The 26,132-nt window shown below is 36.6% G+C and overlaps 1 protein-coding gene across 4 annotated transcripts in view; it reads right to left on the reverse strand.

Moving 5' to 3' along the window:
• The window catches only part of KDM4C (lysine demethylase 4C), a 436,152-nt gene that overhangs the window by 125,228 nt on the left and 284,792 nt on the right, over positions 1–26,132 (reverse strand). For all 4 annotated transcript variants that reach the window (XM_045780262.2, XM_087869653.1, XM_087869652.1 and 1 more), the window contains 3 exons: positions 23,535–23,716; positions 21,686–21,899; positions 19,793–19,869 (listed from right to left, as the gene is read on the reverse strand). In XM_045780262.2, coding sequence (XP_045636218.1) covers positions 19,793–19,869; positions 21,686–21,899; positions 23,535–23,716 — 473 coding nt within the window. The remainder of the gene's footprint in view (positions 1–19,792; positions 19,870–21,685; positions 21,900–23,534; positions 23,717–26,132) is intronic.

Here is a 26,132-nt window from a genome sequence, read left to right on the forward strand (position 1 = left end):
AGAGCTTTAGATGCCTGATTAATGGAACTAGTACTGAGAAGAAGCCTAAAGGCACAAGCTAGCAGAGTTAAATACAGCAAAGCAGCATGGAAGGTGCTTGAAAGCACCTGCAGAGGATCATTAAAAGGTACACGTGTTGCGGACACCACAACGGGAGGGAGCGGTCCTCTCAAATAGAATACACAGACTGAAGTTTTAAGTGAGGCTGAGAAGACTCCACTTGCCACAATATGAAACTGCTTTTTTCTGGGATTACCAGTGACCTCCATGTCACAAAATCTAATGGATAATTCCAAGTCTTTGGTTCACCTGACCTGTAAGTGGCATTCAACATTGCTGATCATGCCTGACGGCTTCTACCTGTGGCTCCTATGATCTGTCATGCCTCTTCACTGTCCTTCTCCACCTCTTTTTGATCCTCCACTTCCTTTCACAGGCATCTCTTTCACACTCCTTGAACACTGTAGTTTTTATACGAGGCTCCATTCGCTTCTCTATCCACACCTGCTTGCTGGGCATCTGATCCACTTCCCTGACTCTCCAAAGGCCGGGGAGTGATTCAAACATTAATTTCCTGATATGTTTGACTGACACTCAACAGACATCTCAAACACACATGCAAAAATGAACTCATGTCTCCTTCTCAAGCTTGTACTTCCCCACTGTTTCCTATCAGGGGCATTAATCATCCTTTTCTAGCTCATGCTGGAAGACATCATTTCCCTCTCATACTAGAGCGGATTGATTGAGTTCTGTCAATCCCATGTCCAAATCTGCCCTCTTCTCTCCATTATCACTGCTGCCACATTAGTTGATACCCCTGGCATCCTTCAGCAGACCTTAACTACTGCAATTAGCCACCCCAGGTCAACCTAGAACCCACCCAAACGGGTTTTAATGCTTCTCAGTACTTAACATGGTCCCAAAAGGCCAGGATCATGAGGCCTGGACCTTGCCCAGACTCAAATTGTACTACTCTCCATGCACTGACACCCTGTGCCCCCAGACACATCAGACACACCCTACACCATTCCTTTTCACGCTGAACACATTCTTGACATCTCAGCCTAAATGTTGACTCCTCAGAGAAGGCTTTCCTAATCCCCTGGCCCAGTTACTTCTCACTCATTACTCTTTTTAACCATTTGTTGAATTCTTTTTGCTGAATGAATAAACTGTGAGCTCGATGACTGCTATGGAAATATTTGTCAGGTTACTCTTTCTCTATTATGATACCCAATAGAGAATACATCCTCCAGATGAATTTGTTACATAAATGAGAAAAGGACAAAATATGGCAAAGTGAAAATCTTGAAAATTACCAAAGGATTAAAAAATTGCAAAGATCATTTTCACATACTGGGACACTAAGAAAAGGAAGTTGCCGGCTCTGGTGACTTAACATGGAGTTAAGAAACAATGAGTTGACATGGGGGGATTTTTGCCATGATTTACTTGAAAAATCATACTTCTTAGTAAAAGTCAAAAATATTCATGGCCAAGTAGTTATTTACATGATTTCATACACATATGATGTCATATATATCATGGTTTCTGTTCAATTCACTCAATTTAAAAAAATAAGTAGGAAAGAAAAAAGTCATGTCCAGTTATGTCACTGTTTTGAGTCATCATCCCTCATATGGTGCAAACTAGTTGATCTGTCACAAACATAAACATGTCAACTTCTTGATTCATTCATTTGTAAATGAACTTGCACTAAATGCCTATGTTATTAACCCAATAAAAGGCAATATCCTATAGGACACTTTTTAAACATTTCTTTTCTTTCTTAAATAGTACCTTATTGTTAGGCAACAAAATTGATAATTCTAAAATTTAAAAGGTTAATCCCTACCTGAAAAGGAGCCCAAGTTTTCTTAAGAATCCATACAATGCCTGATACACATAAAGGTTGATATCTACCAAATACACTAATTGTATTAGTATTGCTTATATTCTAATTCAGTGAAAGAACTGAATGAGAATATAGGGAGTGATTAGAGTCCCTTCAGGACACTGATTTATTAAACTGGTTATCAATAATAAATATTTTCTGTTAGAAGAATAAAAGCTTTATTGAAGGCCTATTTCATTCTAGATACCCTGCCAGAAACATCATATACTTTACCTTCTTTCCCTCACACGAACTTATTAGGTAATATATATCCCAGTTACTTTTGAGGAAACTAAGATTCAAGAGATTAGGTAATTTGTCTAAAATCATCCAATCCAGGAGCCATCAAGCTTCATCTGTAAATGGCCAGATATTTACTAATTTAGGCTTTGCACTACACAGTTGGGGCAACTAAACTCTGACACTGCAGGACAACATGTAAACAAAGGGGTGTAGCTGTATTCCTATAACTATGTTATTTACAAAAACAGGTGCTGAGCAGGATTTGGCCCACAGGCTATAATTTTCCAACCCCTAACCCTCCAGCAAAAGGAGTAATTGGGGTTCAAGTTCAGGTCTCCCAGAGCACAAGTCCATGCTCCTTTTCTCCAGCATCCTCTGGCTGTAAGTACAAAGCAAGGCATAAGATTTCAAAGTAGAATGCCCAAAGAAACAGGAAAGTGTGCCTGCCCTGGGAGGCTCACAGTTCAGGAGGGGAGAAGACCTACGTGTACTTAACCATACCATGAAGAAGATAATGATAAAAGGAATAACCAAGTCCCCGTTTCCTCATTTCTATAAATGACTAAAAATTCATTTTTTAACTAATCCCCTCAAAAGAACCCATATCATTAAAAAAATGTGTTACAAGCAGCATGTATTATATAACAATTTGTATTCCCGTTTGTTTCATTCACCCAGCTAATAAAACTTCTCACTGGTATGAGATCATTAAATTTACCTCCACTTCTTCTTTCAAAGAATGATACCATTTTAGGCAAAAGCAACGTTTCAGTTAGTCTGTGCAGTCTAACCTCAGGCTACATGAGTCCAATTTAACTGACAGGAACAACAGTAACACTAGAGAACCAGGCTTTATCCTGATATTCAATGAACTACAGATGGTCAGGGTTCAAAATCATAGTTCTGCCATTTACTAATGGCATGACCTTGCTTCAGATATGTTACCTGTAAAAAGAGGGGAAATACTACTTCCCTAAATGAGTTAATAAATGTAAAGCATTCCATAAACACAATATAAGAAGAACAGTGGTTAGATATGTGAAAAGTTAATTGTGGTTCTAGACAACTTATACATAACATTGCCAGTGAAGGATCCGGGTGTGGTGGTTTAGCAGAGACAAAATAGAGATCTGTCAATAATTCTCTTGAGGTGTAAAAAGAAGTAGACCTGGAGAGAAAAGAAAACTCTCCAGGAACCCCAAATCCAGGCAGCTAGACTCTAAAGCAAGGACAGATCTTCTATAGTTCTAAAAGCTGCCACCTCAGCTGTGAAAAGCAGACAGATGCTAGAGGTTCCGTAGTGCTCAGAAAACAGACACTGCTGAAGAAAAAAATCCTGATCCTATCCTCAAAACATCTGAAACCAGAGTGGATTGAGTCAAACTAAAGCTGCAACAAAGCCCAAACCTGCTCAACTATAAATTAGACTGACCTCACTCCTACTCTAGAAACCTGACAAAGGGTCACGCCCTTTCTGAAAATAAGATTAACTTCATTTGCGGGGCGCCTGGGTGGCACAGCGGTTAAGCGTCTGCCTTCAACTCAGGGTGTGATCCTGGCGTTATGGGATCGAGCCCCACATCAGGCTCTTCCGCTATGAGCCTGCTTCTTCCTCTCCCACTCCCCCTGCTTGTGTTCCCTCTCTCGCTGGCTGTCTCTATCTCTGTCGAATGAATAAATAAATAAAATCTTTAAAAAAAAAAAAAGATTAACTTCATTTGCTACAAGACAAAATATCCAGCACACAATAAAAAAAAAAAAAAAGCACAAGGTACACTAAAAAAAAAAAAACCTAAAAATATGATTTATGATTAAGAAAGTTAAGAATCAATAAAATCAGAGACCAAAATGAAAAAGATGCTGGGATGATCAGATGGAGAGTTTAAAATTGCTATGTTCAAAATGCTAAAGGAGTTAATGAAAATGATAACATATGTAAAGAGATAGCAATATTTTAACAAAGTCATGGAAATTATTTAAAAAACAAATGTAAATGGTAGAAATGAAAAAAATGTGACATTGATAATGTTGAATTCAATATATTTCAAAGCAGACTGGAATTGAGAGGGTAAAACTTCAATGACTTTAAAGACATGAATAGAAAATAGAAGGAATGAAAGCAGTTATGAAAATGAAGGGAGATCTAAGGGAAAAAAACTTGTTCAATTTCTGTATAATTGGAGTCTGAAAAGGAGAGGAAAGAGAGTGGATGAGAACGAATATTGGAAGAGAAAATCACAGAAAACTTTCCAAAAGCAGTGAAAAACAAAGCAAAACAAAACTGTCAACCCAGGGTGCCTGGGCAGCTCAGTCGGTTAAGGATCCAACTCTTAAAAGCAGAGAAAGAAAAACACATTCAGTAAACAACTGTATGAATTTCATCTGATATCTAACCAGAAACAAGTGGCAATGGAAGAATATCTACCAAAATACTGAAAGAAAAAGGCTGGCAACTTGGAATTCATTTCCAAGAAAAATCTCCTTTGAAAATGAAGATGAAATAAAAACAATCTCATAGAGATAAAAAATCTAAAAGAGTAAGGGAAAATGATACCAGCCTGAACCATGGATTAGCACAAAAGAATGAACAACACCAAAAAAGAATAAATACATGGGTAAATATAAAACAAATTTTTTATATCTTCAAAACACATACATACAAAGAGAGAATGAGAGCAAGAGACAAAGAGACTGTAAGTTTCCTAAAAAGGCTTGACTGTTTCAAACAAAAATTACAATACTGTAGAGTATAATGTATGTAATGGTAAATGTTAAACCATAAATGAAAGAGGTTTAATGAAATCATACTGTTATAAGGTTCTTACATTGTCCATAAAGTAGGATGATATTGCTGGAAGGTGGGTCCACCACCTATCACAAAGACCTCAAGAAATTCCCAAGTATTAAGTTCTAAGGAATATAAGCTCACAATCAAAACTCAAAAAAACATGCAAGAAAATATGATTCCATGAGCAGAAGAAACATAATGTAAAATTAGATACACAATTAATATTTTAGGTACAAGATGTAAAATAAGCCCTTTAATATGTTTTAAAATTAAATGTGGGTATTAGAAATATAAGTAATAGAGTATAAACAAATAATAAATCAGATTTTTAAGAACAATATAAAAATTCTACAACCAAAAAAAAAAACAAAATAGAAAACTTAAAGAATATGTTAAATAAATCACTATTAACTGAAGAGAGAATTAGAAAAAAAGAAAGAGGGGTTCCTGGGTGGCTTAGTCGGTTAAGCATTGGCCTTCGGCTCAGGTCACAATCCCAGGGTCCTGGAATCAAGCCCCACATGGGGTTCCTTGCTCAGCGGGGAACCTTCGTCTTTCTCTCTCTGCCTCTGCCACCGCCACCCCCCCCACCGCCCCGCTTGTGCTCTCTTGCTCACTCTCTCCCACTCTCAAATAAATAAATAAAATCTTTAAAGAAGAAAGAGCTAAATAACCAAATATCAATACCATAAACTATTCAATAATGTATTCAACTGAACACTGTAATGTGTATGACAGAGCCAGAGAGAATGTGTCTCTGAATCATAAAAGTAAATTGCAATTGATTTATAGATCTAAACTCAAAAACAACACAGAACTATAAAAGTATTAAAATAAATTTTAGGCAAATATATTAATGAATTTAGAATAAATATGACTTCTTAATATAACACTTAAAAGATAAAAGGCATATTGGAAGGACTAATAAATTTTTATTATATCAACATTTTAACATTCTGAAGGATAAAATACTACATAAATTAACATAAGACAAGAAAGTATTTCCAATATAAAACAAAGACTGCTATCCAGAAAGTATTATTTTATTTTATTTTTTTATAATAATTTTTTATTATATTATGTTAGTCACCATTCAGTACATCCCTAGTTTTTGATGTAAAGTTCCATGATTCATTACTTGCATATAACACACAGTGCACCATGCAATACGTGCCCTCCTTAATACAGAAAGTATCATTTTAAACCCACACTTTTGAAAAATAGGCAAAAGACTGATTCAAAGACTCTTCATTGTCAATAAATGCATGAAAGATATGCAACTTCAAGAATAAAGGGTGAAAAATGAAATAATGAGATATAGCTTTCAGATTATTAAATAAAAAAACATATGGTCTTGGGGTATATGAGATGTTATGGTGACTCTGGAGAGGAATTTGGCATTATCAATCAAAATTTTAAATGCACATGAAGTATGACTTAGCAATTCAATTTCTTAGAATCTATCTTAGATAATTTATATTTGTACCGAAGAAGAATGTACAATCATCTCATTTCTGTTTATAACAGAGAAAACAGTTACCTCTGGGAGGAACAAGAATTACCTGTTGCTTAGATTTTATTTGTAATGTCTGGATTTTTTAGTAGAATAGAGTCAAGATTGAAATTTAAAATAGCAATGAAAAAGCTCTAGTAAATCCATAAATACTGAGTTAGGAAGCATTACACATTGTATTACTAAGTGAAAACACTACAGCCTGTTAAACTGTGACACCATTTGGGTCCCCCAGGAACAGCGAGCCATTACATTTGTGCATGTATAGGAAAGATCTGCAAGGATAACTGACTAAATAGTATCAGTAGTTTTCTGTAAAAGAGAGTTGAGAATTCAAGAGTGTTCGGAATGGGGGACTGTCTTTACAATGTTTAGTACTCTTATATTAAAAAAAGAAAACCCACAGACAGACAAGGAAATTGAACCTTTTTCTATTAAATATGTGTAATTTAAAATGAATGTAACCGTGGAGGTTTAGCCTATTTTCTTTACTTAAAGAAAATTTTAAACGAGCACTATGATTTCTTCTAGAGTCTCTCAGTGTATCAAACCCCTTTCTAATCTAACCTCTGGAGACACCCAAAGAGAACAAAATAAATAAATAAAATTCAACAGTCAGGGCTCATTGCCAGCCTTGTTTTATCTCATGTTTAATGAGCATGGCTTTTCCAAGAACAATAACACCCAGCATAAAATGACTCACTATTACAAAGATTTAGATATGTTGCTAGTGAACCAATGTCTCCTAAAACAAACAAACAAATACAAAAATGCCTGTCACAACACGATGATTCTGTTAGACAGCTCTTATTCCTGCCTCCCAAGTACAGCATTAAAGGAGCCATTCTGTTGTACTTACCCACCCTCCCAGGGCAGCTAAAAGCTGAATGAAAAAAGTATAAATTAAATCATATATTGAACATTGTAACTTTCCTGCTTAGGTCCCTTTCCCTCACCTAATACCATTCACAAACTTCCCTTCTAGCATTACCCAGTATTTTTAAATTCTGGTTTCATAAAAAATCACCACTGCAATGAAGAGCAAGTATACCAATTTAGAACGTGGAATGATTTCTTTATGGCTTAGTTATTAAACCATGAAAAAGAGTGTTTATAATCAAAGTGCTGACACAACATTAACAACAACGGTGAGAAGGACATTGTTATAATACAGCTATTGCAGTTGTTCATTATTTGTGCTGGAGGGAAATCATGTTCCAATGGCTCTTCTATAAAACATCAGTTAAAGAAATGCCAATACCAACATTCTCAAGCTGCCTCATAAGAAGCTCTCATTTCAGCTGACATATCCGTAAGTGCCACTAAAGCCAATTTTCAGTGCTATAGAAAAATTATGAAATTGAAGTACCTCCCCACACCCTTATTTATCTGACATGTTCATAACAGAAAGGCAAAACCATAAAATAGGGCTGTCTGAGCTGGGAAAACAAAGAGTAATTAATCACATTAACAGAAAGCTAGCTTACAAAGTGCTGATCAACACAACATGGAAGAACCATTTCTGGAGATGTGGCTCATTTATCAGGGCTGAGGAGAGAACAGGATCTCACAGAAGGACAGGACTGGCACGAATTCTGAGTGATTAGGAAACGGAATGACAGGTTTCCTGCAGTCTTCTTTTGAATGGAAATTCCACAGGCTCCAGTGAATTTCATACTAGTAAGTGAATTCTCCAATTTAAATGCCCACATCGATTTTGTAATGTAAGTGAAAACACACATTCACTCAACAAATATTCATTAATCCTCATGTTCCAGGCACTGGGCAACTGCAGTGAGTGACAAAGAGCCAGCCCTCAATGAAGTTACCTTCTGCTGGGACAGCAGATAAACTAAACCTGTAGATTATTTAGATGGTAGAGGAAGTCAAGTGCTATGGGAGTGGGCCATAGAATAATCTAGGGAAGGTGATGCCAGCAGATTCTGGCCTTTTCTAATAGGAAAGGTGATCAGAAATTTAAGAGGAGGAATAACTGATAAGGTTTCATAGGCCATGAAAAAGGGCAACAACTTTATTCTGACTGAGACAGCAAGGCACTGTAAGGTTTGAGCACAGCAAGAACATAATCTGACCTACATTTTAACTGGATCATTCCAATGGCTGTGTTGACAGCAGATGATAAAGGTTCAAGAGCAGAAGTAAAAAATGCTAAGCGAAATAAGTCAGTTGGAGAAAGATAAATACCATATGATTTCACTCATGTGTAGAATTTAAGAAACAAAACAAATGAACAAAGGAATAAATAAGAGAGACAAGCCAAAAAAACAGACTCTTAACTATAGAGAACAACTTGATGGTTACCAAAGGGGAGGTGGATGGGGGGTGGGTGACTAGGTGATGGGGATTAAGGAGTGCACTTATCATTATGAGCACTGAGTAATGTGTAGAATTGTTGAATCACTATATCATACACCTGAAACAAATAGAAAACTATATGTTAACTATACTGGAATTGAAATAAAAAACTTTTTAAAAAAGGTAGAAACAAAAAGAGACAGTAGGTTATTGCCAGAATCCAGGAAAGAGGTAATGAGTAGATTAGTCTGGGTAATATGAGCAGAGGCAATTACGAAGTGGACAGAATTCCAGATTCATTTAAAAAGTAGCCAAGATAGAATTTACTGTTAAATGTGGGTATGAGAAGAAGAAAAGCACCAAATCTAACCCTAGGGTTTTTGCTTCAGCAGCTAGAGGGCCTAGAAATAGGACACCTGTAGGAGAAGATCTGGAATTCAGTCTGGGACAGGGTGAACTTGAGCTATCTATCGGGCATGTGAAAGGAGACACTGCTCAGGAAGTTGGCCATAGTGCTTCGCCCCCTAGGGGACAAGCTGAGCTAGACACTGATACATACGGGCCATCAATGACTAGTTGCTGTTTAAAAGCATCAAAGCTTTGACATGGATGAGATTACCAAATGGGCTAGTGGAGAGAACAGGCCCAGGTTTAAGTTCTGGGGAGTGAACAGAAGTGGCTAGTAAAGAAAGAGGAAAAGCAGGAGTGTGTAGGGTCCTGGGAGCCAAGAGAAAACAATGCTTCAAACAAGAGACAGTGGTCAACTGACAGAGGAACAGAAATGTCTACAAAAACATGGGCAAAGCCTATGACTAGAGTAAGTTTAAGAGAGAAGTGGGGGGGGGGAGAAGTGGGGGAGAAGAACTGGAGAGAATAAATACATGAACAAACAAAGACAAGTCTTTTAAGGAGTGTTACTATACATAGAGTCATGGAGAAATAGGGTGGAGCTGGTGAGGAAGAAGGATCAAGAAATAGCAGCTTGTTTGGATGATAATCAGAATCACCTAGAGAGGGCAAACCTGCTGGTATGGGAAAGAAAGGGATGAATTATTGGAACTATGATCCTGTGTATAATAAGAGAGGGGGTGGCCATAGGTAGGTGCAGGGATATTGTGGATATGATGCAGGTGTAAACTTGCAGATCTCCACTGATGGCTTCCTGTTCCTCGGTGAGATATAAAGTAAATTCACAAAGTGAGAGTAAGGGTGGGGGAGAAGAAGGGAAGCTTCAGGTGACAGAAGTATGAAACAGTCAACCTGGACAGTGTAGAGGGAATGCATGATGGGAATGCAGCACGAATTACTGGCATTGCTGAGGACACATCAACAGTTACAAGCTGAAAGCAAAAGCAAGCTGCATAGTGGGTGGTTCTCCACAGCCATATAAAGCTACAGGGGTGCAGGTGCAGAGCAGATAGATAATAGGATTTACCAGGGTTGAGTTGTACCTTGGGAGAATAATAAAGTAAGCAAGTGGAAGGAGAGCCGAAAAGGAAACGTACCAGCTAAAAACAGAAGTAAGGGCAAGAGGGAGGGAGACACTACAAAGCTGGAGCATTACTGGGAGTCCTAGTGGGGTAAAGGATTGCTGGATTCCAGGAACTAGAGAGTGTGAGCTAGTAAGACAGAAGAAAGCAGTCTGAGAAAGATGCTTCATGCCTCAGACTGGGCGAGGACACGGGAAATGCAACATACCTAGTGGAATGGCAGTTAAGAGTGAAAACACATGAATGACCCTTTCAAAAGGCTTTCTACTGAATACTGTATTAATTCTTTATTATTGCAATAACAAATAACCTCAAACTGAATCACTTAGAATAACACAAATTTATACAGTTCAGTAGGTCAGAAGGCCAAAAATGGGTCTCACTGGGCTAAAATCAAGGTGTCAGCAGAGTCATTCATTTCTGGAGGCTCTTGGGTAGAAGTATTTCTTTGCCCTCTCCAGCTTTAAGTGGTGGCCCGCATGCCCTGGCTCATGGCCCTCCTCCAACTGCAAAGCCTGCAACAGCAAGATCTTCTCACTTCACCTCATTCTGACCTTCTCTTCTGTTACCCTTTTCCACAGTTAAGGACCCCTGTGTCTGCATTGGGTAAACCCAGATATCATAAGGTCAGCTGATTAGTGACCTTAATTCCACACTCATAGGTTCCAGGGATTAGAACATGGACATCTTGGGGGGTGGGTGCACTTACTACAATGTAACTATTTAAATGTCATCATACAACCACTTGTATGAATGGAATATAACATAAGAATATAAAGTCATACATACTCTGTTTCAAATTCAATTTTTCCCTGGATTTATCTTCCTAATAGAATTGCTTACACCAATATAAAAATTAATTTGAGGTTTGCAGAGCACCTATCTGATAGCAAGCCAAGCACATGATCAGTGGTAAGAAGCATCTCTATAATTTAAGACTGGTCAGAGATCATTTACATGAAACTCAATGCATTTACATCATCATATTTCCAGGAACCTGAGCAAAGTATTTCAAGTTGAACATATATCTTACTTTGTTAAAATTGTACAACATTTGGCTTTCAAATAAAAACCCAGCTGGTTTATTCTTTCCTCCCAGCATGACCTTCTGTAACAAATAGCAAAGTACTTGACTTCTTCATCCTGCCACTGGACTAATTTTTGCTATTCATGAGAAATGCCTGCACTGCACTTTTTTCCCCCTCCACTCTTCCTAGGGATCTCTTTCCTCACTGCTAAGGAGATGTGCCTCGTAGCCCAGTGACCTCCAGGCATGCACATCCTGGTGTGTAGTACAGTATGTTATGCTCCCCATAATGTCAGTCATTATTCTTCCTGACTTTACTTGTGCTCTCTGGTTGAAGCACTTAAGATTAATGAGGCATTTGTTCTCAATCAAGAAGCTATTTATGAATATGGTTCCACTTACAATAAGCTGTGTAGACTTCTCTTTCTCTCTCTCCATTACCAAGTAGAGGGAGGGAGGAGAATGGTTTATTGAAAGGAAGAAGAAAGTACAGGAAAAAATGATTTGTGACTTTTTAGCCTGTAAGCAGTTCCCTAACAGGAAGGCCTCCACATCATTGCTATGTTGTCAGGATAACTGATATCCTCAAATGTGCTGTTCTGTTTGGTTAAAGTAAAATCATTACTACCACCCTGGCCTTTGTGAGCCAAGGTTTAAGTCTGCAGCTGTTTAGAATAATCTGCCTCTTCAGGAGGCAAGAGGTAATTGTGAAGCCAAATGTATTCCCTCAAATGGGAGAGTGTGGTCCTAGCTAGTAGTTACAGGGACACCTCAATGGAGAGGCGTAATTACATAGCAACCACTTGACTACAAACAGCCACCACCCACTTGTGAATGCCCTGCCTTTAACAAGAATAGAGCCTTTCTTTTTCTACTAGTTTTACTGTATATGAGGATCAAAGTCAGCCTTTCAGGTCTGACTGGTCTTAATAGTATCTCATGGAAAAAAAAAAAAAAAACACAGCATAAAACACATCACAGGGAGCAGCAGCGCCACCATGACCTCTCAAGGCCATAAGCCAATGTGATCTAAAAATCAATGGCTCTGATCTACAAAGCCACTTTAGAGCTCTTCGTAAAAGAAAAATGTCAATGCTGTTGTCAGTTGGGAAATTGGATTCAAGAGATTATCCAGTTCTGGAAGGTCCTCCGGGCAGAAACTAGAGTAAATACGAAAGGGTAAAGAAACTGCTCTACTCAACCCAGTAATGCTAATTAACCTATATTAAGTAGATAACAAATTCTAGTGCAATTACTCTAGAAGTTACTGCTGGATTAACCTTCAAAGGAAACAAACAAAAATCATTCAAAAACCTTGTTTAAAAACTGGCCAGTTGCTTAGCCTTCTCCCCACTCTAAAAACAAGAAACTGAGATAAATGAGTCTGGGCCTGGAAATCTGAAGGCCGGCGTACCGCCATGAATCCAGGCTCTCTTACCATATTGTGGGGCCATCCAGGCAGTAAAAGACTTACTCTCTCAAACCCTGGTTCATTATCTATAAAAGGAGATTTCTGACAGAGATGAAGAATTCTTTAGTCCTTGTCAGTATTACATTTTATGGAAGCTGTATGCTGCATATATTAGTTTATATTTAAATCAATAGTTATTCTGAATTTGTAGGTCAAAAGTTGAAAAATAAAACTACTTTTCTAAAATAAAAGATGTCAAAGAGCATAATGATTGGCAATTTCTAATATCTATTATCAGTACCATTATTTTTATCTGGGGAATTAAGGAGGGGGAATAAGGGTTGTGTTATGTGGTAAAGGGAACATACACCTTAAACATACAAATTTTCTTTAATAATCTCCAGCCTAAGAGAACTCCTATTATATAGAGAGGGAAAGCACTACCTTGAGATTCAACAGACCTTAGTTATGGTTGCTTCGTAACAGATGCACCTCCATCTATAGGACCCAGTCTCAACGCAAAGTGGGGAACCAAAGACTACCTAATAAACCACCTTCCCCCACCCACCAGTCATCACGCAGAGTAAACAGCAAGTTACACAGGTTGACACTTCATTGTTCCCAAAGATCTAACAAACTACTACTTCCAAGAGGTTAATCATTTTTACCTGAGACCTAAAAGCTGACAGACTAAGATACACTCCCAAAGATCAGGAGTTCAGACAAATGCATACCAACAAATGACTTAGATTCTTCAGTCTATAACCTTTAGCAACACCATGGGAGTGAGTTTTGTAAAGACCACTTCATGAATTTCCAGAATTTAACTTTGTGACTATGACTTATGCAGACTATGACTTTCTTTCAGAAGTCAAATAAAATAGCTATACTCAGCCTCAGAGGGCAGGAATGGCAATCACTACCCAGTCTATAGATATCACTTACTTACAGTCAAGCAGTAAAAAAATAAACACCAAATTGTTTATTTTTAATCATTGCAATTGCATATTCCATTCTTTATAAGAGGAAAGGAAATGCAAATTCCAAATAATCACCAAGGTATAACTGCTCATATCTATGTCTTACCCTATTTTTAAAAAACAAACAAATAAGAAAAATAAAGTGATTAAAATAAAAATAAAATAAATAAAATAAAATAAAAGTGAAATAAATAGTGAATAAATGTGAAAACATATTTCATGTTTAGGTTTTGATTTCCTGAAGCCATTCTGGGGGGGGAGGAATGTTGTATTATAGATACGTTATGTTACACATATACAACTTCATTATTCTACATAGCACAATATAATCTATTCAATAGATAATAAATGTGTGAAATTAACTAGTTTGTGCATTTCATTATACAGAATGAAAATTCCAACCTATAAAGTGTTTTTTCCATTTTTCATTAGAAAATCTGCTTTTTCATACAATGGCAATATTCACCCAAGAATATATCATACAGCTGTTTTTTAAATACTGTATTACTTTCAAATAAAAATACTGAAACAAATTCTCCTAAATTAAGTGTAATGGGATATACTGAAATAAAAAAGAATTTAGAAGATAATGAATATTGTTCATGCATTCCCAAACAGCAAATAGATAAAGTTATAGTAAAGGCCTTGAAGTCACTTGTTTGTTAAAAATTTCCTTTAGCTCATAAAAACTACACTGATCTGGCCAATGATTACCAGTGCCACTTCCATTCCTATACTTTTCTGTTACTCAACACCTCTGACTAGGTTAAGAAGTACATAATAAATTCATTATGCCTGAAGGTCCCCAATTCTTAAGGAAAGCTAATTAAAGCAAAATGGAAATACAAAGCAACACAGAATCAAGGGATTTTAGAATCAGAAGAGACCTTAAATATAATCTCTAATAGAACCCTCTCATTACATTGCTTTTAAATCTTTCCTTAATTTAGATTTTGTTTAGATTATAATAAGTATGTCAGCTACTGTGTTTACCCTACCAGCCCAAGAATTATTTAAGGTAATAAAAAAGCCCCCTAGTATCAGACATAGCACAAATGATACACACTTTATTTGAAATTTTTCACACTGACAATTGAAAACTACAGCACAGGTTTAATGCTGCCAAGGACAGAAGACTGGCAACTCATGATTTGTCAAAGTCATAAATCTGAGTATGATGTGACTTTCCATCATAAGTTACCAATCCTTACATGCAGTTTTCACCACCACTTTTGGCACTAAAACAAAACTTCACAGCCCCTATTCCCTGAAAGGTCCCTGAAGAAATATCCAAATTACCTAGACAGAAAAAATCACCAGACAGCTACATTATCCTTAAATTTTAAGAGAAAAGTGTATCCCTAAAGGAGTATTCAGGTATTTCACAGAAATACCCAGACTGAGAAAAAAAATTTTCCAGTGTAGGGATAAAAAAGAAAATGGTGGGAAAAAACCTAAAGAAAGCAATACAAATTCTGTATTTTTACAGTGAGAACACAAGCATTTTTAATTAGTAGTAACTTATAGTCATTATACAGTAGAAATCAATAAGTAGATTAGAGAAAACTACAGCAATTTAGATTAAAAAGTGATTACACTCACATTAAAAATCAAAATAACAAGAAACTCACGCTAGAATCATAGTATTGATAGTCTACACCTTAAAATGGAACTTGGTAATGTTTGGCATGTGCTCTTAAGTCATACTGTAACAGAGTAAAAACTGCTCCAAAATCCATTTTATAAATAGTCACAAAAAGGTCAAAACCAAACAAATGAAAATAAAATAATCCAATATAGTTGGGTTATAAGCCATAAACTCCAACATAGCTTTCAGTTAGTTATATCTATTTACCTGAGCAGTACTGAAATGGGAAAATAGGCACAAAGCAATCATATTTAGTTGGAACGATGGGACGTACAACCTGAATCTCAGGGTAGACAGGTATTTGGGGGGTTCTTTATTTCATTTCATTTGAATTTGGCTATAGAGCCAGGATCCTAGAATCTAAATTAGGGTACAATCCAAAATTTGTAACTAATCTCTTTCCCAACACATTCAGTTGAAGCAGCAATAAGGTTTCTTCTTTCTTGCTTTAACTGACACAAATGGATAAAGTAAAGAAACAGTAGCAAAATGAAACACAGTGAGCACTGCAGCAAGAATCTGGAAACAGTGAGAGCACTAAAGGCCACAAATAAAGGTCTGGCCCACATCTCTCAGATCACAACCTTCTTACTTTATGTTTCACCCCATCAGAAATGATCCAACACTGCACCAGGTGTTCGGGGCGCTACAGAGGTAAATGAGACAAAGTTCTGGCCTCTGGTTACTTAAAAACTATCACAACAGCGGGGGCCAGAGTGATGACCCTTGTTAGAAACGGTAAATAAAAAGACAGCTGGTCGGTGAACATTGATTCCAGCCTTGCATACATCCTCAGTTACATTGCCCAAGTTGACAGTGACAAAACCAACTACCTCCTAACGTTAGATGAAATAATCCCTACCATGCCTTTGCTTCCAAAATTTAAATTATTGATGCTTACCTCCATGATACAGTTATTATTATACTCTCCTTTCCCTGCCTAGCCTTACTGAAATATAATTGTCATATCACATGGTAAGTTTAAAATGTATAACATAAAGCGTATAACGTGATGATTTGATTTATGTATATATATATTGAGAAATGATTACCAAAAGAAGAATAGGTAACGCATCCATCACCTCACATAGTTTCTTTTACTTATTTATTTTTTGTGGCGAGAACTTCAAAGATCTTAGCAACTTTCAAGTACAGTACTATACAATAGAGTATTTCTAACTATAGTTGTTACTATGCTGTATATTAGATTCCCAAAATGTATTCATTTTAAAAATGGAGGTCTGTACCCTTAACCACCTTTACCTACTTCCCCCATGACGCCCACCCCGATCACCAATTAACTTTCTGTTCCTATGCGTTCAGTGTGTTCTTTTAGAATTCCACATATAAAAGAGTATACAGTATTTGTCTTTTTCTGTCTGACTTATTTCACTTGATATAATTCTTAGTGTATGTTGCTGCAAATGGCAGGATTTCCTTCTTTTTTATAGCTGAATGTGAAATTCCCATGTGTATCTATCTATCTATCTATCTATCTATCTATCTATCTATCTATATATATACATCTCATTTTCTTTACCCATTCATCCATCAATGGGTACTCTTTAAAATGAATCTTTAAAAAAACAGAACCACCACACTCAATTCTCACATGTATCTTATAAAGATAAACATAAGGTATTTCAGGCTACCCTCTTCTTACCCTCCAGGTGTACAAAGTACTCATCATAAAAGGAAACAGAATTAGCTAGAACAATAACATCTGTGTATAAATATATATCCCAAGCAAAATATGTTATTGGAATATTTTGTATTCATGATGAATAATAACTCTTATATTTACAAAGTACGTTTAAAAAGAAAATCCCAGGAAATAATTAAGAATTAGAGTTAGTGACGTACAAACCAGCAATCAAATGTCATCTGACCTCTCTTGCACTGTTAGATTTCCATTAGCTCCTTCGGAGCCTCCATTAAAAGGAGTTCCAAGGCTTTTCTGGAACCTAAAACTGACAATGTGAGATTGATTCCTGAAGAAGTCAAGTCTAAGGACACTTTTAAAATGCAATCATTCCAGTCACAAAATCCAAAGAATCATACTCGTCTACTAAAAATTAATATTGTAACACTCACAGCCACGCTAAATAAGGGAATTAAAGCCAAAATACTGACATTATCACTTACTTCCCTGCAATGCTTAAACTGCAATTCACTGATTTCTCAGGAGAAAAAAATAGGAATCGAGCTTCATAGACAAAGTTCACTCAAATGGATAAATTGAAAAAACAACTGGTGCACCATGAATTCAGATCATTTCCACTTAGAAACAAGATATTATGTGGGTCTAAAAAAAAATCATTGTAAAATTGTATTCAGGAGTTTCCATTTCTTGAACCATGAGAGACTATGGACTCTGGGAAACAATCCGAGGGTTTCAGAGGGAAGGGCGGTGGGGGGATGGGCTAGCCTGGTGATGGGTAGTAAGGAGGGCACGTATTGCATGGAGCACTAGGTGTTACACGCAAACAAGGAATCATGGAACACTACATCAAAAACTAAGGATGTACTGTATGGTCACTAACATCATAATAAAAAAATAAAAATTAAAAAAAATAAATTAAAAAAAGAGTTTCCATTTCTATTGCAAATTGAGAGAAATTTACATGGTATCAATAATAAAATACAAAAGACATATTGTATCTTCTGAGGGTGTGAGGGATTAAGATTAATAGGAGCTTTAAATCAGTTCTAAAGAGTTACTAATCTAGTATTTCCTTCTTAAGACACGCTAAGGGAAAACAGCATAAACTATCACAAGCAGCCTTAGAATCAGGGTGGGTAGCCTCAGCCTGGCCCTGGCTTTGCCATGCAAAGGGCAATGGTACCTTGGGTAACAGGACTGCTCAGTGTGTGAGCACAGGAGTCAAGCAGTAACTGTGGATGGAACAAAGAATTCTTCAAGCCTTGGTGAACTGGATTAGAATATTTCTAATCTCTAAACCTACACTTCAGGGTGAATGAGAGGACATCGCTGGCCAGACTGATTCCACAAAGCTTTAATATGGCTTATACAATATAAGATCTGCATGGTAAACAAGAATTGAATATACTTATTACAGCAGGACTTCCTGGGTGATTTTAAGATACTCTGTATTTACATATACTCTGTATTTACATAATTTTTGTTGATATAATGATCACATCAAAGGAAATACAAAAATGTTTTCTGGGCCCACTAATGACACCAAACAGATTAGATTATTTGGGCTATAAAGAATGTCCATACTTTCCTTCATTTTTCCCTCACTACCTAAAGTGAATGCCAGCAATAAAATCATTCAGAAAGACATCCTCAGACATCTTTAATTTATAGTCACCATATGTTTCTTTCAACACTGAGAGCTAAACATACATATCATGACATAAATTTTTATCATACAAGGCATTTTCCTTATATTGTTCTTCAGGATTTTAACTCTGGTTGCAAAGAAATTTAATTCATTGTCATTAGAGATCATTGAGAAATAAAGGAAATGCTACTATTACAATTGCAATCATCTGCTCTGAGATTAAGAGTGAGGGATACAATGTTAGGATCTAACAGGTGCTAACTTTCAAAAATGCTCTGATGCTTCTTGAAAGAAAAATTTTAACAAATATCAAGGTAGCACACAATTAAACGGAAAAATAGGTGACATGGTGGGTTAGTGGAACAGAACTTAATGCTCGGATGTAAGCTAAAGTTTCAACAGGGTTCATCAGGAAAAACAATTTAGATGAGGATGAATCTGTGTACCCTAAGTGGGGTATCATTTGTTGTTGAAAGATTCTGTCTCAAGTTCACAGTAATGCCTGGCAGAGCAGACCCCAAAGTTTGTTGAAGTATGAATGTATGAATGAATTAAGTGGGTAAGACCTCATACCAGTGGAAAAGTTATATACGAGCATGGTTTCCTCAGGGGTCAGAGAGGGTCCTCACCTTGAGTGTTACCTACAGTATTTATTTTCAAGAACTATAAAATAGGGGTGCCTGGGTGGCTCAGTCGTTAAGCGTCTGCCTTCAGCTCAGGGCGTGATCCTGGCGTTATGGGATCGAGCCCTGCATCAGGCACCTCTGCTGGGAGCCTGCTTCCTCCTCTCCTACTCCCCCTGCTTGTGTTCTCTCTCTCTCTGGCTGCCAATCTCTCTGTCAAATAAATAAATAAATCTTAAAAAAAAAAAAAAAAAAAAGAACTATAAAATAGACCTGGGCAGGAAAACAGGAATATTTTAGGCTTGCTCTGATAAACTGGCAGTCTCTGTAGGTACCCGAGTAGACTGATACCTTGAAATTTATCTAATATTTCTATGATGAATAGAGCCACCAGATAGGATGGTTTGAAAAGAGAAGACTAGAAATATAGTTAAGTGTAGAAGTACACACAAAAGCATGTGTACAACGTTACTGCTAGATTTAAATGTGTTCACAGTGGAGAGAGTGGCAAGAGGGGTTAAAGGATAGTAAAATAGGCCACTTACTGCTGTCCATGCATTTCTTTTGCAACGGGCACATAGCCATCCGTCACAGATCTCATGAGAAGGGATACCATAGCAACCTGTAAAATAATATTATGGATCCACGAATTAGGTCTTTTGCATTTTGGTAGTATTATACATCTTAGCACTGAATAAATAAAATCAGAACAACTGCCCACCATAATACCATTTTTGATTCTCACTGCTTAGAACAAAACATAAGCAAGGCTATCTCAAAGATACTTTTGGTTCTCATGCCTTATAAAAGGATATCAGTCCCAGGAAACATGAGAGTATGGGTCTTAATCATTACTAATGCTAATAATAGTTATCAGATAATTCTAGAATGGGCAATAATTAAATTTATAGTTTGTTGGATCTAGTCCTTTACTCATACAAAACATATTTCCAAATAAATTGCGATTCATGAAGGAGAATTTGGGGAAGTTTAAAATAATACAATAAACTTTTACATATTTTGCAAATTAACAAAATTTAAAATGACATTTCAAAAATTATGTTTTATTAGCTTTAATTTCAGTGATAGGGACAGAGGATGCACAATTCATGGTTAGTGACGAAGGGGTATCTTCAGGTCTATCCGTCTGTTCAATACATGCCTGACTCAAAATAACTGTGTAAGGAGATAGCTGATGATGCAAATACAAGCAGCAATTATACAGTATCAACCAACATGTGTTACTCTGACTGCCTTTCAAAGGGCTTTGAAAGATTTAAAGAAGTAATTTTTAATATCAAATTTCTATAACATTTAAATGAAATAGAAAAATAACAGAAATGTAATTACCAAGTAAAAGCCTATCATAGTTAGCCAAGACTATAGAATGTCTAGTTCAAGCACATGTTTATGAAATACTATGGCTAAATTCGGAAATCAAAATTAAATCCTAGTCTTTTCGTGAAATGATGCATTGGCAGGTTATATACTTACAATAATGTAGGGTGAGTGTGTATATATACGTGCGGGTGTGTTACAGATTGATACGAGTACAAGACGGTTGCTATATTTCAAATACATTATGTTCAAATCTCTTGGGGAAGCTGACAGCATCTAATCAATCAATAAATGATGAACAGCAAGGCTATTTCAACCCTAATGTAAGACTGGTGTTTCTCTGGGGTAAATACAGAAGGTAATGCCTACATTATAACCATTCATGCTATACTGACAGAGACCATACATAAAGTATGTTAACATGACATATGATTTGGTAAGATCTGGAATATTAAAATGCTTTAAAACAGACTTGCAGTAAAAAATAGATCCCTTTTCACATTTTAGAGGATTTACATGGCAGGCAAATAAAAAAAATGTATTTGCCATTTATCCCATGACGTGAAAATACCAAATTGTGACAGGTATGGAGACTAACCATCTCAGTCCTGGGGGGAAACAACTGTAATGACTGTTCTCCCCTGGAAGGCAACAGAGATCTCCTTACCCTCCCCAAAAATAAAAATTAAACTCTATAATTAAATTTAACAATAATTCCCCAAATCACCAAAGAAATATTCATGTCTCTTTAAAAAGTACAAAGAAAAATAATCATGAATCAACATCAGAGGTTAAAATTAAGTTTTTACAAACTAATGAGTAAAATTCAAGTATGCAAAAGGAGCCCCACAATGACCCCACAGCTGGACAATAAACAAACAAACGAAACAAAGCTGCTCTCACTGATACTGCACATAACTGTAGAAAAAGGGATTATTATACTTACACTTTTATCAGAAGAAATGTGAGAAAGAATGATCTAACCATTAAGAATGCCAATAGTTCAATGCAATAGCTTCGGCAGGGGACAAAGGGGTGAGAAACAAAGACTATGCGAAGCCCTGAAAAGCCACTGACTGATGAATGAGAGATTCATTTACTTGCATGAACCCGTACACGGCATTTTGCACAGGAAATCAGAAGACTTGTTCCATCCTCTTCCAGAAAGGCGTTAGGTGGAGAATATTCTATATTTTCTTCACTATAAATAAAACACATCTCTGGAATGAGGGGCTTAGTCTTTCCTCCTGGAGTAACCACTTCGTCTAACTTTGTCTCCCATCTAGAATCGTTTTCTTCATTGCTGCTATCTGGCTGAAAAACATAATATTGCCATATGAGTGAAAAACATGCAAAAAGTTCATCCTTTGTTCTGGTCACTCAAATCCACTAACAGCTGCTCCATGCGCTAACTTCCAGCTTCTGTTCCTCCTGTTGTTCTCCCTGAGAGAACTAGTAGTTTTTTATCAATGTTCCTCTTCAGGCTCCGATCCAGAAGCTAAGCTGTAGAAACAGCAGGACATTCTGTACATCTGCTTATATGAAAAGGTGATAACCTGCTAAAACTATATTCTTACAGAAGTAGCTCAGGGAAAGCATCAATTTTTCTGAGGAATTTTTGTTTCTTTATTTGCACTAAGTTAGCAGACTTGGTTTCATTTACTGAAAAATTTTACGTGGTCACACTTGAAGGGGACCTCAGTTTTTTAATCCGTGCAACAAGTTTTTAGAGAATTTTTGAAGGTTTTGCCTCACCACAAAGTTTTAAAACATTAAGACAGAAAGATCTGGCAAATGTCACTAAATAAGAAAATATAATGTGCAAAACAAAATTGTCATCTCTCACCAAAATATACAAAAAACATTTACTGCTTAATTGAAACTCTAATTAATGAATTATCTTATCTCCAGAGATCTTATATTAATAAGTTTCCCTATATCTTGTAATTTTAGTGAGATTTTTTAATTATTGGGGAAATACATAGGCAGATTATGATACAGAAATAAGAGTCAATAAAAAGTTAAGTTTTTCCAAGAAAACACAAACATTCAATGACGAAACAGAAAATAGTTTGTCACTCACAAGGGCCACATCAAACACCAGTGAGTTGTTTACTTCCTCTATTTTCAAAGATCTGAAAATACGGCAAATCACACAATTTCATGCCGTGAGATGTCTGAACAAAAAAGGATTTACTTTACATGAACTCTAAAAGAGAAGCAATCTTAAAATACTTCTGAATCCATTATTGAGAATATAACTCAGAACGCAATGCTCACATCAATACATTTCACAACATATTGTATCTTAAAATAGGGCACGAAGTTCCACCCTTACCAGATTCCTAAAGATCACTTTGTGTAGGTTAGTGTTAGAGAATGTGGCCCTCAGTGAGCTAAAATGTCATCATTAGGACATATGGAATAACACTGAAAACAGTACTATGCACAGCTAGCTGACGAAAGTGAACTGAACAATCCAGTTTGCATTGAGTCCTGCTGTATCTTATGCATGTTCCACGTGGGAAGATAAAGAGAGACATTTTAAATGTGGGCCCAGAGCTGACATATTACTGAGAGTGATATTTTCAAACACAAAACAGAGACTAAGTCTAAGTTCTCTCTTTGTAAAAGTTCTACTATTGTTAAGCTTTAAGTTCTGTGTTTCTTGATGAAAAAGGTTGAAACTGCCCCTTGACTGAAATGAACCAAGACTGACAAATAAACCAATCATTTATTTTAAAATGATAAAGCGCTACCAGAGAAATGTCTTTCAAGTAGCAGTCAGAAATTCTGTTTGCTATTCTATAAAAGCCACGTAGCTACATGTCGATGTCTCCCTTTTCATGTGCATACTTACCTTACCGTGATTCACCTGTGTTTTTACAGTCATATAGAAAGTGCAGCAGTGAAAAGAAACCTTGACAGTGACCTCTCCACCCTTATTACCTTGTAGTAGGGCATGAGGAGAGCACAGATGGCACAGTGTGGCTCCATTCTGGCCATGGCTTCATTATACTCCTGTTCAGCCACAAAGTTTGGGGACTTTGTCTGCCAAAGGTGGACCAAAGGCTTCGCCCAAGACTCTGTTTCTTCCACTTCCTCCTCAATCGATGGAACCTCAGGTAATTCTTGCAAAACAAGGCATGAAAACACAGTGAGCATGGGACCCAGGGAAAAACAACCCTGGTTATAAGAGAAGCAAACATTCCAAAGTATCATTGATATTAATGTCAGACAGGAAACCTATTTTATCTTTCAAATACATTCTGAGAGAAGCAGAACAAACAAACAAAAAAATGTCCTTTTCATCCTCTTCATCTTCAAGGGCTAGGTCAGATCTGATGCCTGGACAACGAGCCTCCTTTTGATACCCTCCCCATCCCTGCCAGGAATAACTAAACTGCTCCCTCCTTCAATTTCACTACTTTGGTATTTCTACTGCTACCATTAATGTCTGCCATAGTAAAATAGCTTATATCTGTGAAATTACCTTCCGGCTAGCAGAGGGATTCACTGGCCCAGTCACTGCCTTACCAATATTTTTAGTTTCCTCACCTAGCATTGTATATGGCTTCATAAAAATGCATTAATTGAACTTCATTTAATTAACTTTTGGGTTCAAGAATTCACGACAAATAATATTTACAGAGCACCTCTCACGTGCCAAGCAATACACTGCCATTACATAAATACGAAAAACAATTCCTATTCAAATCTTATTTGTTCAATACAATACCGCCAGAGCGTCAAATCTCTTAAACATGTGTATCTGTTAACATGAAAGAGGCAGAGATTTCCACAAAACTTCACAAAAACACCATTTCACAAAATTTTATAGAAGGCCAGAAAAATGCAGGGTAAGAGAAAAAATTCCTAATGCCTATAGTAGAGGACAGTATCTCAGAACGGGTGACAGCAATCACAGCTACATCCAGTACTTAACAGCTGTGACACATTCTAAAACTCCTCACCACTAGCTGTCATAGTTTAACAAGTAAATACTGTGAAGCAATGTCCTCAAATCCCAAGGCACAGGTGCTTCCGTGAACCAGTGTGTGCCAGCCCTTGCCTTGTTGACTTACCTGTTTTAAAAGAAGTCAAAATAGATTTGCTGAGATGGAAAAATAAGAAGAGCTAAATGAGGCTGAAAAGAACTCAAAAGACATCAAATGCCAACTGAAATGAAAGGGAATGTTCCTACTTCCGTGTTGTTGTTGTTGGTATCATCATCATCATCATCATCATCATCAACAATGGAAAATGCTTAGTACTTAGCCAGGCAGTGTTTGAAACCAAAAGGTAAGAACCTTAAGCTATGTCTGCAGTGAAGTAATCTGCCACTAAACATACACTGCTTCCACCTCAGTCTCCCTACAATGCAGAACAGAAGACTTCATATGAAGACTTAGATTTGACAAATGGGAGTAGAAAAGTTGACCAGGAATTTGAAATACCATTAAGTCCTTAACTCACAGGCTAATACCTCCCACATACATACTAAAAATGGAATCTAAACAAAAATAAATCCTTTGGGTTTGAATAGCTATTGCTTCTTGCTAACACAATAGATTTACTGTATCACTTGCTTTATTATAAATGGTCGAAACACACAAGATAGATGATGCTCCTATCTCTTTGGTTGGTCATAAGTTAATGTGAGGAGGTCTCAAAATATATTTAGGGATAGAGGAAATACTATTTAATTCCTAAAAGCCTAACAACAAAAAATAAATAAAGGAGGGCAAATCCTAACAAGGGAGCCAGAGAGCAGGAGGGGGAGGGCATGCCATGGCAAGACTTGACCTAAGATAGCCTGATTCAAATTGAGTTTTTCTCAAACCTTCTCAACAGACCTGGGAGAGAATCCTGCTCTACAGCTGTCCTTCCCCAAAGATGAGGTTGTACTCTTGCCTAATGAGTATTATTTCCTTTCGATAATCTCTGGGCCAGTATACATAGTGAATGCTGTAACTATGTAATCCCATCAATTAAAGTAGCATGGAAGCAACACTGTGCAGCACCAAGTACAGGGAACTGTTAGTTCAGAGACCTAGCTTTAAAGTCAAACCTTTTGATTCACAAGGTCTATGGCTTTGGGTAAAACTGATTCTCACATAGTAAGAATTCCTTTCTCACCTACTTTAGAGGTTGTTTTTTTTTTCTTTTTAATATAAAAACGAAATAGTAAATGTAAAACTTCTTTTTCAAACCTAAAGTGCTGGAGTTCTTTGTAAAGTCCAAAGTGACCTATAACTATATATAGTATTGTGTAAAATCCATCCAATCATCTTATTTTCATTTGATCTGTTTATCAACTAAATGTTGCAATACTTCATGAGGAGGAAGAGAGTGCACTTAATTACAAGTATATGGTGATTATTCACATTTTAATTTAGCTTTAAAAATCAAAAACACTGGCACATTCTTGAAAGTAAATACTTTCTTCCTGAAATTTCTTCATTGCCCCCATCTCCAAGAACTCTTGCCTACCAAATTGACCCATGGCATGTTCAAGGATAGACTAATCTGGCTATTGTTTTTCTT

Source organism: Ursus americanus, chromosome 18 (genome assembly GCF_024610735.1).
Source record: "Ursus americanus isolate L20-20 chromosome 18, mUrsAme1.1.p, whole genome shotgun sequence".
Classification (NCBI taxonomy): domain Eukaryota; kingdom Metazoa; phylum Chordata; class Mammalia; order Carnivora; family Ursidae; genus Ursus; species Ursus americanus.